Source organism: Petaurus breviceps, unplaced genomic scaffold (genome assembly GCF_028583685.1).
Source record: "Petaurus breviceps papuanus isolate PSGF00001 unplaced genomic scaffold, PetGlider_PUasm1.0 218, whole genome shotgun sequence".
Lineage (NCBI taxonomy): Eukaryota > Metazoa > Chordata > Mammalia > Diprotodontia > Petauridae > Petaurus > Petaurus breviceps.
Window position 1 is genome coordinate 5,988,896 of NW_027185872.1, and position 12,401 is coordinate 6,001,296.

At 49.1% G+C, this 12,401-nt stretch overlaps 1 protein-coding gene across 1 annotated transcript in view; it reads left to right on the top strand.

The window, feature by feature from the left end:
* The first annotated feature begins 5,676 nt into the window (after nt 1-5,676).
* The window catches only part of THSD7A (thrombospondin type 1 domain containing 7A), a 350,332-nt gene continuing 343,607 nt past the window's right edge, over nt 5,677-12,401 (top strand). The window contains exon 1 of the mRNA XM_069094452.1: nt 5,677-6,093. Coding sequence (XP_068950553.1) covers nt 5,934-6,093 — 160 coding nt within the window. The 5' untranslated portion in view covers nt 5,677-5,933. The remainder of the gene's footprint in view (nt 6,094-12,401) is intronic.

A 12,401-nucleotide genomic window follows, 5' to 3' on the forward strand; every position in this document is an offset into this window, starting at 1 on the left:
CCCAGATGTTGACTGGGTATGGATGTAATGGTTGGACAGTTTGGAAAGCTGTCTACTTGATCTGTTTCTGTCTTGATAATTCTGCCTGTATACTTTGAGGTTCAGGGTGCTGACCTTTCCTCCTGAACAAGGTAAACGATATATGTCTGACTGATTAAAGTAAGCTTGTTAACCCATTTTGAGTTGCTTTCCTTTAACAAAGCAGATCCAAGAACCTGTATGGGCAGCAAACACTGAGGACGTGCTTGGGGTGCTTGCTGCTACAGACCTATACTTTACAAAGATGACTTGGGCTGCAGAATGGAGAACTGACTGGAGTGAAGAGAGAATTGAGGAAGGGACATGGTTAGTATGGCATATAGCAAGATTCCAGATGTGAAGAGATGAGGCCTATACCACGGGGTTGGCAGCTGTTTGAATGGACAAAAGGGAACACTTTGGGGTGATTCTACAAAAGTAAAAATGGTAAGCTTAGACAATCAGTCCAATCTACGGTGAGGTCAGAGTAAGGAGCTGAGGAAGACACTGGGGTTGGGAGCCTGATGGACTGGGAGGAAGGTTGTGCCCTCCCCAGAAAGTTGCAATGCAGGAGGCACCTGCCTGACCACTTCTAGAACTGTCTGAGGTCATCAGGGGCTGAGGGACTGACCCATGGTCCAGTAGACTGGTGTATGTCCAAAGCAGGACTTGAATCCAGAGCTTTCCGACTCCAAGACCCACTCTGCTGTACCATGCAGAGTTTTTCACATAAACGATACTTAGTGAATGTTTCCTGAATGAACACTGAGGTCACTGGATCAGAGTAAGGGCTCTCTTTTGACTTGTAAACAAAATCTTCCCATAGATTATTCCTTTTTTCAGATGAGCTGCACATTTGGGAGGGATCTTTCAGGGCATCTGATTGATAAATCCTGTGCTCCTCAGCACCAAGGGTCACCACATGCTCTGGGCTAGGTTCTGGGACTCATAAAAGGTGAGGCTTTGGGTGTTTCAAAGGAGGAAAGATTGTAAGTGGACCTCGGAACAGGAGCAGGAGCAGAGTCTGCTCATCTGTTTTCCCACCATTTTTTTTTTTGTTAGATGGGGGAAAGGAAGGTTGAGAAAAAATCGAGGTGTGTGTGTGTTGGTGTGTGTGTGTGTGTGTTGGTGTAGAATCCAAGAACAAAGACAGAACTCATACTCCTTGTAAAAACTGAGGGAGAGAGCCATTACCAAGTCAGCCCGGCCTAAACACTGGTCAAGCCTGACACCTACAGGCCACGTAGCCCAGCTCCTCGAGGCGCCTTCCGTCCTGGGGCCAAAGCAGTATTTATTCCGCGTCAATGACATGAGGGCTCAGCGGCCGCCGTGCGCTGCGGAAATGAGATTCTCCGCTGCTGCTGTCCGCGCTGAAGCGTTCGCTTCGGGAACGCTATCGCCGGCCGCCCGCTCTCCGTTTTTCTATTTGATTATTTTTGTGTAAACATCGATGCTATCAGAAGCTCTTCCCTCTTCTGGCAAGAAATTGAATTGGGGGTCGTTTGTTTTCCCAGCCCAGCGCTCCACACGAGCAGCTTGTCTGCTCGAGGCTGGGGGGGAGATTGGTGGCTTTTGAAGGACGGTGTTCGCTCTTTCACCCTTCCCGAGCAATGGCAGCCACGCTCAGAGGGATCCCTGCTCCTCCTCTCCCCTTTGTTGTCGGTCCATTTACAGATCCAGAACAACACCGAGCAAAGCGCACACGGAAAATGCACTCTTCTGCTTTCATTGCCAAGGCGCCATAGTGTCTGCCTCGGTGGGACGCGGGACTGGTTCGAGAGCTGACCGTGGTCTGTGGATAAGAGGGATGGCCGTTTATACAGGGCTTCGGAGTTTGCCCAGACCTCAGCTCCAGTATCGGTCCTCTCGGCAGCCCAGTGATGCAGGCGTTCTAGATGGAAAGATCCTCCTTTTACCAATGAAAAAGGCAGGTTGAAGGGTTGTTCACAGAAGCTCGCAGACATCAGAGGTCATTCAAGACTCCAAATCCAGCCCTCTCTGCATCGCCCCCATCCCTCTGCCTTTCCTTTCCTCAGTAACAGCTATCCTTTACATAGAGCTTTAAGGCTGGCAAATCTTTATATATATATATATTAGCTCATTGATCCTTACACCATCCCATGAGGAAAGCAAAACAGATGTTAGAATTCTAATGAATAAAAATAACAAACATTCACATAATGCTTCACGGTTCACTGGGTTCTTACTCATATGGACATATCTATGTCTTGTCGATCTATCTACCTACCATCTGTCTATATTACTTGAGCCATCCAATAACCCTGAAGTAGCCACTACAGATGCCAATATCCTCATTTTACAGAAGAGGAAACTGAGGCTCAGAGACATGAAGTCAGTGTCCTGTAATCACCCAGTTAAGGATTAGAGGTTGGGTTGGAACCCAGGTCCCTCAAGATTCCTACCACTGAGCCATACAGTCTCTTCTGTCAGTGTGTAAGCTTCTCTGTGAACACATGCCCCTGGCTTTATCACACCAAGAGCTCCTGCCTTCAGCAGCTGGTGTCGGTTACCAAGTCAGTGTCTGCATCACTCATCTTTCCAATTATTAAGAAACATGCTCAGCATTTTTCATCTGCCATGAGTTTCAGAGGGTTTGATTGCCCAGGCTCATTAATACTAGAAGAGTTCTCTGGGAAAATGACAGAGGCACAACATCATAGCAAGCTGTACAGATGGGTGATTCCATTGGCTTCCTTGAAATTTCACAGGTGAAATTGTGACATGATGGCATAAGATGTCTGGATATTATTTAAACTACTCTGGAGAAAACAAAAGGCCAGCCTCCTTCGAAAACAACTGATGTGCCTCACAAAAGGACCTGAGCTGAATGGATGACCCTCCCTTCTCCTCAGAGCCCCAGAAACCGATGTCCTAAAGGGAGGGATGTAATGACAAGGTGACAGGGCAGCTAGATGTTCCTGACAGAGACGGATGTGTCCCTGCCTTGGCTTTTATAATCTTGTCCAGATGTGTCTGCCTTCCCCAGCTGCCTCAGACAGGCACTGGTTTGGGACTGTCTTCCCTTTCTGCAACTACAATGATGCACCCAATGATTTCATCTCCTTAAAAATGCATGTACATCAATGGGGTCTCAGGCTTCTATTTTAAATGTACATTGTATTTTGACTCAGAAACCCTCTGCCATGTGCTATTGTGCTTGAAACTGTAGCCTTGAAAAGGTAGCCTGCTGGCCAGAGGCACCAAGGGTCATTCTGGGATTAATGTAGAGATGCCATCCTAAGTGTCCTTTTGAGTCACAGTCTGAGAGCTGCTGTGTGTGGCCTCTGGCCGTTCTTTCCAGGGGCTGGGACAACTATGTTACCTTCCATGGCCTTCTCAGTCCCCTCTCTGCAGGCTGACTGAAGTTTTGTTTCATTTTTCTTCCCAGGGCGATGATCTGCCTCCATTGAAGCATAGCCTGCTTGAGCTAAGAGAGTGCTAAACAGATCGCATCCACTTCCAAATTCTTTGGTGAAGCTGCCCACCCCAGAGCTTCTAGGGCTCATGGCTCCAGGGAATCCTAAGAGCAGCCCGACCAATTGGGCAAATGGGGCCAAAGGGGGCGAGGTAGCAGCTGGCAAGCAGCCAGTGAAGAGCGCCGCCCCTTCCCCCCCCCCCCCCCAGGAGAGCCCAGGGCTACCTTGTCATTCTGGACTGAGCCTGAGGGGGAGGGGGCGTCCACGAGTAAGAGTCCAGGGCCTCTCTCATATGGGGCTTGTTGACTGGGGTGGTTTTTCTGTTGTGTTTTTTTTTCCCTTGCTTAAGAAGCAGTAATCCACCCTTGCTTATCTCTGTTAATCACAGCCTCGTGGAGCTGCCCTCCCTGAGCCTTTAATTCTCTCTTACAGGCCTAACGGAGTGGAAAGTAAACAAAGACCAAATTCGCAACCTCCCCACATTGCTAATTTCCTCTGATGTCAGAATATTTAAATAGGCAGGACCTGGGAATTATTGGCTCCAGGCTGCTTTTAATCTAATGCCAGGGAAGAGCCTGAGCTAGGAGGCACTGTACAATGACAGGGCTCCCCAGAGAGGCTCCCGAAGGTTTCCAACCTCTTTGGAAAACAGGAGCCTCCTGGCTTTCAACTGCAGAGCTGGGGGTGCTGCTGCTGAGTTGGGGGGGGGCACTGTGTGCCTGGCCTGCTTCTCTGCTGATGGGGAGGGCTCTGCAGAGAAAGGCTTCTGGGCTCTTCTGTTTGCAGCTTAAAAGAAAAAAAAAGAGGCCACTGTCTTGATGCTATTTTAGGTTCACTAGAGGCTGAATGAATAATTAATATAAGGTTATTGGGGGCGAGAAAACTCCCCTTTCACCCCACTGCTCCAGGCCCTTTCCTGTATAGTTAGGTATCTGGGGGTGGGGCCACCCAGAGGATGTGATGAACAAGTGAAATTCGTTCAGCTCCCCCCCACACACACACACACATCCAAGAGGTGACAGTTACCTTTGAATTTCCAAGAGGTCTGGGAGTGCCCACCGTGTCCCCAGTCTTTGTGTGAAAGGAACAAGTTAAGTGAGGCCGGGAATGGTCTTAGCAATACTAATGGCAAATAAGAATAGCCTGGAGTGTGTGTCCTGCCCCGGGGCTTTCTGGGTCTTCAGAATTTAGCAGATTTTCAGCTGCCACACAGCTCCTGCCCGTTTCTGTCTGCCTAACCTCTAAGGTTATCAGCACTTTGCTTTTTCTCCCAGAGTAAACAGCAGAGGACGGCTTTTCCAATACTAATCCACGCTAAATGACACACTTTACAGTGTCCAGAAAGGCCGAGCTTGTTCATTTTGTAATAGTAAAAAGGCCCTATGCTGGCAGCGGAAATAGATGATTTCCTTGGGCAATGAATCTAAAAATGGGGGGGGGCATTCGATTTGGGGGCTGCCCATGTCTGTCTTTAAGATTCGCGCTCTCCCATCATGCCATTCACGTGGGTGTCCTCGGGATTTACTAATCCCCTCTTGAAGTAACTCAAAAGTTTCATTTTAAAAGACGAATTGGAAATTGGCCCGGTTCATGCCTAAGCACCCCGCCCCCCCCCCCCCGCTCCCCACACGCATAGCCCACAGTCTATGCCCCGTAGGAGGCCTCCGGCCTCAACTGGCAGTGGTGCCCATCACGGGGCACAGGGGACCAGAGCTGATAATCGTCGCGGCGGGGGGGGGGGGGTTGGGGGAGGGGATGGTGCTTCCGGGAATCTCTCGCCTAGCTCTGCAGAGGTATTTGTAGAGTGGGTCTGGTTACATGTCTACCTCCCCCCCTTCCCTTTTTGTTCTTGTCCTCCCCTCCCTCCCCCTTCCTCCCTCCCTTTCCCCTCCTCCCCTCCCTCCCTCTCTCCCTCCTCCCCTCCCTCCCTCTCTCTCCAGCTGGTGTGCCTGACTGCTGCGTCCTCCCATCCATCGCAGCCCCAGATAACCTGCTCAGTCAGCTGGAGCCCCCTGCGGACAGCTGGCTCACTCCCGCTTGGGCTCTCGCTCTCAGCTGAGCGGAGGCTGCCAGGGAGCGCTGGCTGGAAGCGGGGGCGCAGCGGCAGCGGCGGCAGAGGGAAGGACGGCGGCCAGGGGCGCACCGGCGGCGGCGGCGGCGGCGGCTGCAGCCCCGGCATCTGACCCGGCCCCAGCCCGGCCCCCGCCGGTGGACTCTATTGTTCCGGCTGTTTTCTCCGCGCCCTTTCTCCGCTTGCATTCGGAAAGAACAATAGCCGGGAGTGGAGCCGGGCGCCGGGCTTTGGAGGCGGCAGAAGTGGCTCGGCGCGCGCGCTCGCTCGCTCGCTCGGGCTGGCCACAGGCACTCCTGACGCTCGGGACCACCTTTCTTCTCCCCCACCTCCTCTTGCTGCTGCCGCCTCCTCCTCCAAGGCCTCGGACCCTGAGCCCGAGCGGGACCTGCGGGAGAGCGGGAGTCATGGGGCATCCGGGAGGGAGGGTGGCCCCCTGCCTCTGCAGGCGCGGAGGCGAGGGGCTTTTGCCCTTCCTTCTCTTCGTTCTCATTCTCATCGCCGGGGCCAGTGAGGCTGGGGCACACACTGGACCGCAGACTTCGCTCGTCTATTTGTGGAAGACCGGTAAGTCCGTCGGGGCTGCTCAGGAGGAGGTGGGCGGGGGTTCAGACTCCGGCCTCTGGTGGCTATGCGTGTCTTCTGCCCGGGGCCGCACTATCCCGGGCGCGCTAGAGAATTATTCTGCAAGCGGAGCTCCAGGTCTGAGGGACCCGAGCCAGGCGCGTTTGTTTCTCATGGACCTGGGGACGTAAGAGCCCGTGCCCAGAGGAGGTGTGTTGGCTCCTGGGAGTATGGAAGAGCTCTGCCGAGGGTTAATCTGGGCAACCCGGTCCCACTCAGTTAAGGAGGCACAACATTTTCCCTGAAGGGCTGTCATTTTACTTGTGACTCGTGAAAATCAGAGGTGCCTAGGGCAGAGAGTTCAGCCGGTGCCTGCCCCAGCCCTGTAAGTCTGTTGTCTCCTCTGCGTCCAGCCGATGGTGTGTCTATCCCTTGGCGGGGGCTGGGGGGGGGGGGGGAAGGGTCCTTTTCAGTTCGGATTTGTTAGAAGCAGCCTGTCACACAGGAGTTCATAATAGATGTGAAATAAACCAAGGGTCAGTAGCTGGCAACTGGAGTGGTCCAGGACTCCTGGTTTTCAGGGGGGCCATCAGGCCACAGCAGGCTCAACTCCGGGGCTGGCTCTGGCAAATCGGTAGAAACCCTCTTTGCCCAGGCTGAATTTCTGCTCAGGAGGAATCCTGCCCTTTCAAAGCGACCCTCAGCACACAAGTCAGAGCTGACCCTCCGCGATGGGGGCAAGTGGCCAATGTGGGGAGGGGTGAGCTTTGTGCAAACAGAATAACAATAATGAGGTTCCAACAAACTGAGATTCTTGGGCTCTCAGCCCAGAGCTGTTTTGTTTTGTTTTTCCAAAAGATGAGAATCTTTCTGCCAAGGCGAAACTTTTGATGTGTTTTGGGATTAAAATCTGCAGGAGATGTTTTATTTTTATTTGGGGTCGAGATCCAAGAACAGCCCCTTCCACCCCAAAGTTAGACACGGGGAGGGGGGAACCTCTTTATTAATGGAAGGTTCTAGGAATGAGGGGAAAGAGTATATTCCCCTTTAGATTGGAAAACCAAGGGGAAGAGGGGGTCCTTCTTCTAGTTTCAAATGCCCTGGCACCTCGCCACTGAGAACCTCGCCACTGAGACAGATCAATTCACAATTACATGGAAATCCTGAATATTTAAAGAGCTAGCACTCCAGCAAAGGGTGGGGATGGGGGGGGGTAGGGAATTAAAGGGAAATGTATTTAAAATTCCAGAGTCCAGTAATCACAGGATGCTAACAAGACAGGGGAAGCCTGAATTGAAGAAAAAAAAATCTGCCTGTCACCACCTTCTTGGAGGCAGCCCCCAAAGCTTTGCTTATGACTTTGAAGCAGGCCTTGTATTCATTTGCTTAATGAACATGGTGTGGGCCAAATGGTCACACTTTAATTGAGCATCAAATTGGGGAAGTTCTTTCCTATTCCAACACAGCCAGAGGCTGTCTTTGTAAAAGTTGATGGATGTTATAAACAGCCAGCACCGCATCCTCACTGAATCCCCATTAGGAAATGCCCTTGAGCATGTGCTCAGCTTTCGAGGCAGGTAGAAAGTCAGCTTATACACCTGTGGTCCCTGCCCTCTTAGTGTTTGCACTCTAAATACAAGCAGAGGATACTAGCAAGAAAGTCAGATAAAAGGACATGTTCACAAACTCGCCATGGATCACTACACGTACCAGGGTCAATAGTGGACCAAAGGAGGGTGGTCCCCTGTTAAAATATATGTATTTATGGTTTAGTAGTGAAATCCATGGGACTGTTTACTGGAGTGGGAAAACTTTCTTTTCATCTTAGAGAAGGTGAGATTGAAAGTGGGGAAGAAAGAAGGGCACTTTTTTCAATCTTTTTTCAAGAGAATATTTTACATACAGTGAGCAGGAAATGTATATGTCCCAGAGGGACCAAAAATGTTAGAGTTGAAAGAGCTCCTCTACATTCAAACAGAGTGTCCTGAAAGGAATGGGAAGATCATGGAATACCCCATGGCCCAGAGAGTGGAGCAGAATCTGAGGCCAGTAAACTTGGTCCTCCAACTTGATGTTTGAGCAAACCATGGCAGGAAGCTTAGACGTTAGGCTAGGACACTTGGTTTCCCCTCTCAGTCATGAGCTGAACTCTGGAGGGCATGGGGAGCATCATCCCCTACTTTCAAGGAGGTTGTGGTCTAGTCAGGGAGAGGAGTTTAGGCCCCAAAAATTACAGTTCAAAACAGAAAGTGGGAAGGGCATGAGAAAACACAGAACTAAGCAGATTCCCAGCAGAAAAATTTGCATTTCAGGGAATCAGAGAAGGCTTCATGATGGGGCTTCAGACTTTGAAGTGGATATTGTTGGATATGTAAGATTTAAGTGGTCAGAATAACGTGTGTGTGTGTGTGTGTGTGTGTGTGTGTGTGTGTGTGTGTGTGTGTAGCTAGGGCTTAGCAGGCAGTTAGGTGACTCAGGAGCATTGGGCCCAATGTCTCAAAGATCTGAGTTCAAATCCGGCCTCAGACATTTACTAGCTGTGTGACCAGGGCAAGTCACTTAATCTCTTTTTGCCTTAATCCACTGGAGAAGGAAGTGGCAAACCTTTTTAGTATCTTTGCCAAGGAAATACCATGGACACTAGGGTGCATGGATTACAGAGTTCAGCACAACTGAAAAATGATAAACCGGGGCTTGAAGGTTCACTATGATGTCATTTCCAGATATGAGGACAGGGAAGGAGCTTCCACTCAAGAATCAGTCTGGGGCACCTTGGAGGCCTCACCAATGGCCTTGAATGCCACACAAGGCAGTTTGTTCTTGATTCCATGAGTAGTGGACAGGTTTAAGGGCAGAGGAGCACTGAAATCTGGCTTCCCTATGGCCCAGTCTCCTTCCTTCAGTGTTAGGCTGTTGGCAAACAGACTTTCTCCTGTTTCAAGAAAAACATTTGGGACTAGATCATGTGACTGGAGAGGAAAGTCAGGTTTGAGAAATCCCAGTGAAAGTCTCCAAGTTTGGTCAGTTGACCAGATGGTGTAGATGAGGAGAAGTAGGAAGTTCAAGTCCTATGTGCCCAAGATGTGGGGGGAGGGAGGGTCTTTAGGAGGAGATGGAGGAGCTGAGGCAGATCAGGCTGCAGGGCAAAGATTCGGGTTTGTAAAAAGTTCAGTGGAAGTGTCAGTGTGACATCGAGGTCTGCACCACGTCTCACCCCAGTGTCTTCATCTTTAAAATGGGAGTGACATTTAAGATCTGAAAGCACAAATCACATTGCCCTAGCCCTGATTCTCTCTTCCAAAAGCCCATCAGAGCGCATTAAGTACCTGCTCTAGGGACTTCACTAGGTCCCCACTGCCTCTAGGATAAGATGCAGCCTTCTCTGTACAGTAGTTCGAGCCCTGGTCTGCTGGGCTCCCCTCATTCCCTCCCATACGTCCTACATTTCAGGCAGATTGAACTCCTTGTGCTTTCTCCTTTGTGACATTCTATCTCACGGCTGTCCCCCATGCCTGACTACAAGGGAGGGAGTCACAGAAGTTTTCTCTAGGAACCCACTCCTCCAAGCTGGGCCTTGACAGAAGATCAAAGATTTTTAGAGATGGTGTTGAGGAGGGAGACACTGCCAGACCTGGGAGACAAAGGCCTAAAGGCAGGAAATGGAATCCTGATTTCTGGGAATAGCAGGTCATCTGGTTTGTGTGACCCTTCTCGAAAACTTGCAGAATTAGAACTTAAGTTGTTATTTGATTCCATAACTAATTATTTAAAAATAATTTCGAATAATGTATGTCTCCAACTAAATTATAATCTTTTATTGAGAGGAAGAGCATTCTATAGCATCACTCCCCAACTTTTATGAACAGTCCCATATACACACATACACATAGATATGTATACACACAGATCCAGATACGGGCATGCACACACACACACAACACACACATTACCTACTTTCGTGCTGGACTTTCTGTGGGGCATGGGCCACAGAAGTTCAGAATTAAAGAACCGCTGATGTTGAGCTCATGGATATTCCCTGACAATTTGAAGACACACCTGCATGGAGAGGGACACCCTTCTTGGTCTCATCGACAGTCTTTGCCAAGGATGTCGTCTGGGGATTGAAATTTCCTCGAGCCCTGAGTGCTGTGCTCAAGTCAGTACAGGAATTACAGATGCCTGACAGCAAGTATGTGTGTGGTGTGTGTGTGTGTGTGTGTGTGTGTGTGTGTGTGCGGTATGTGTGTATGTACCCATATATGTCTGTGGATGTTTATTCCTTATGGAGTATAGAGTCACACTTTCTGGTGCTCTAGCTAGGGTGCTGAAGCAGAGAAATGAGAAAATTGAGTCTTGTGATTCACAAGAAGCAGGGTACACCCCATAGGTACCAGAAATGGAAGGATTCCCTGCCCGCACCTGCCACTTAATAAGGGCCTGATGTCTGGTGAATATGAATCAGTGGATGGTACACTCTCTGCATCTTCAGTCTTTCCAAAAAAGCTTCTTCCTGAAAGTTTACTGCAGACAGTTTCTGAATATGTAAGAAATGGTCTTTAAATTGCTAGGGGATACCTACAGGGATGTTTTAAAAAGGGAACTTTTTTTCCTAAAAGACAGTGGCTGATTTGAGTCAAGGATTTGCCCTGCATGGGCCCTTCATCTCTTGGGGCAGAGGCCCACAGTCCCTTCAGTTGGTGCAGTTGGCATTTGGAGGTTTTCTCACATCTAACACGCTTCCTATTGCTGGCCCAGAAGAACCCCAGCAATGCCCTCTAAACTTCAGAGCCTACTCAGAGTTCAGTAATGAGCAAATTCATTCTGCCAGTGCTGTCCTCACAACTCAGGGCAGAAGTACTTCACATTTGGAAAGCAGCTGCCTGTTTCAACCTCCTGAGCTGAGACCATCTTTATTTCCAGCATAGGAGCCATGGGACATAGGAGTGTGGCTTCCCTGGTAGCACAGAGACATGGATTCATGATCAATTGAGCAGTGATCCCCCAAGACTATTGACTAAGAAATCTATATTCTCTTGGATAGAAGTCTCTGGTACTGGGACCCAAGCCTGTTCCATAGCTTGGATAATGACCTGGGGAGCATGTTTGTCAGGTAGGCAGATGCTATAAGGCTACAGAAAGAGTACATTCATTGGATGAGCAATGGGCCTGAAAACATCTCAAGGATATAATGGTAGGCATGATTCAATGAACATCAATACAAAGTCCTCTACTCAGGTTTAAACATTCAATTGCATGACCGTAGCACAGCAATAATTCATTTATTTCTATAAAGATTTTTTTTAGCTTTTCCCACAAAACCCTGTTAGGTAGGTAGGGGAGGAGGAAAGTGTGCCTTGGTAGCAAGTTATAAGAAAATTCATTGGTGTTTCAATTGGCTGGGGGCTTCTTGAGTGATCAGGGTGATGTGGCTATCAAAAAATATTAATGTGACTAAACCAAGTATTCAGGAAAAAAAGTCCATTGTGATCTGTGCAGACCAGACCAATTCTGCATTGTGTCCACTTTGGCCACTGTGTTTTGAAAGATATAGGGAGAGAAAGACGTAGATTCAAGTCTTGCCTGACATCAACTGTGTAGCCCCAGGTGGGTCACTTAAGATAGGTCTCAGTGCTCTGGGCACCCCTCTGAGCTTCCAAATTGCAGAAAAGATGCTAACCTTCATTGGTGGATGGAGTTTCTTCATCTAGGATTTCCTTGTACCAATGAAATTAGAGGTTCAGTCCCTTTAGACACTAGAGTATTCCAAGAAACAGAAAGTATGATGAAGGGAACAAAAAATCTTTCCATGAATAACAGTTGATGGTAGTGTGGTCATGCTTTCATGTAGAAGAGAGTTTCCAAGGAAGATTCTCTCTATCCCCCAGCATATGAAGGACTTGGTAGGCAAAAAAGCCCAGAGTTAGGATCCACAGATGGAAATGACCAAGAGGCTAATGGGGATGCGCTGGAAAGAGGCTGTCCAAGAAGACAGCTGCTGCTCACAGAAGTGGTGCGGTGAGCTCCCTACAACTGAAGGCATTCATCTTGAAGCTCTGTGGCTACCCCAAAGGATGACTTTTGGAGGGGGTTTGGCTTGAATTGGGTCTCTAGGAAACCTCTGGGCTTCCTTCCAGTGCAAAGATTCTGTGATTTCAAATAGGACATATATGGGGGAAATCCACGTTTGGCATGAGATGGTGATGATAACTGACATTTGTATAAGGCTCTAGGGTTTGGAAGATGCTTTGCACACATTATCTCATTTAGTAAAAATGGAAACGTGTATTATTCTGGGATGAACCAGGAATCCT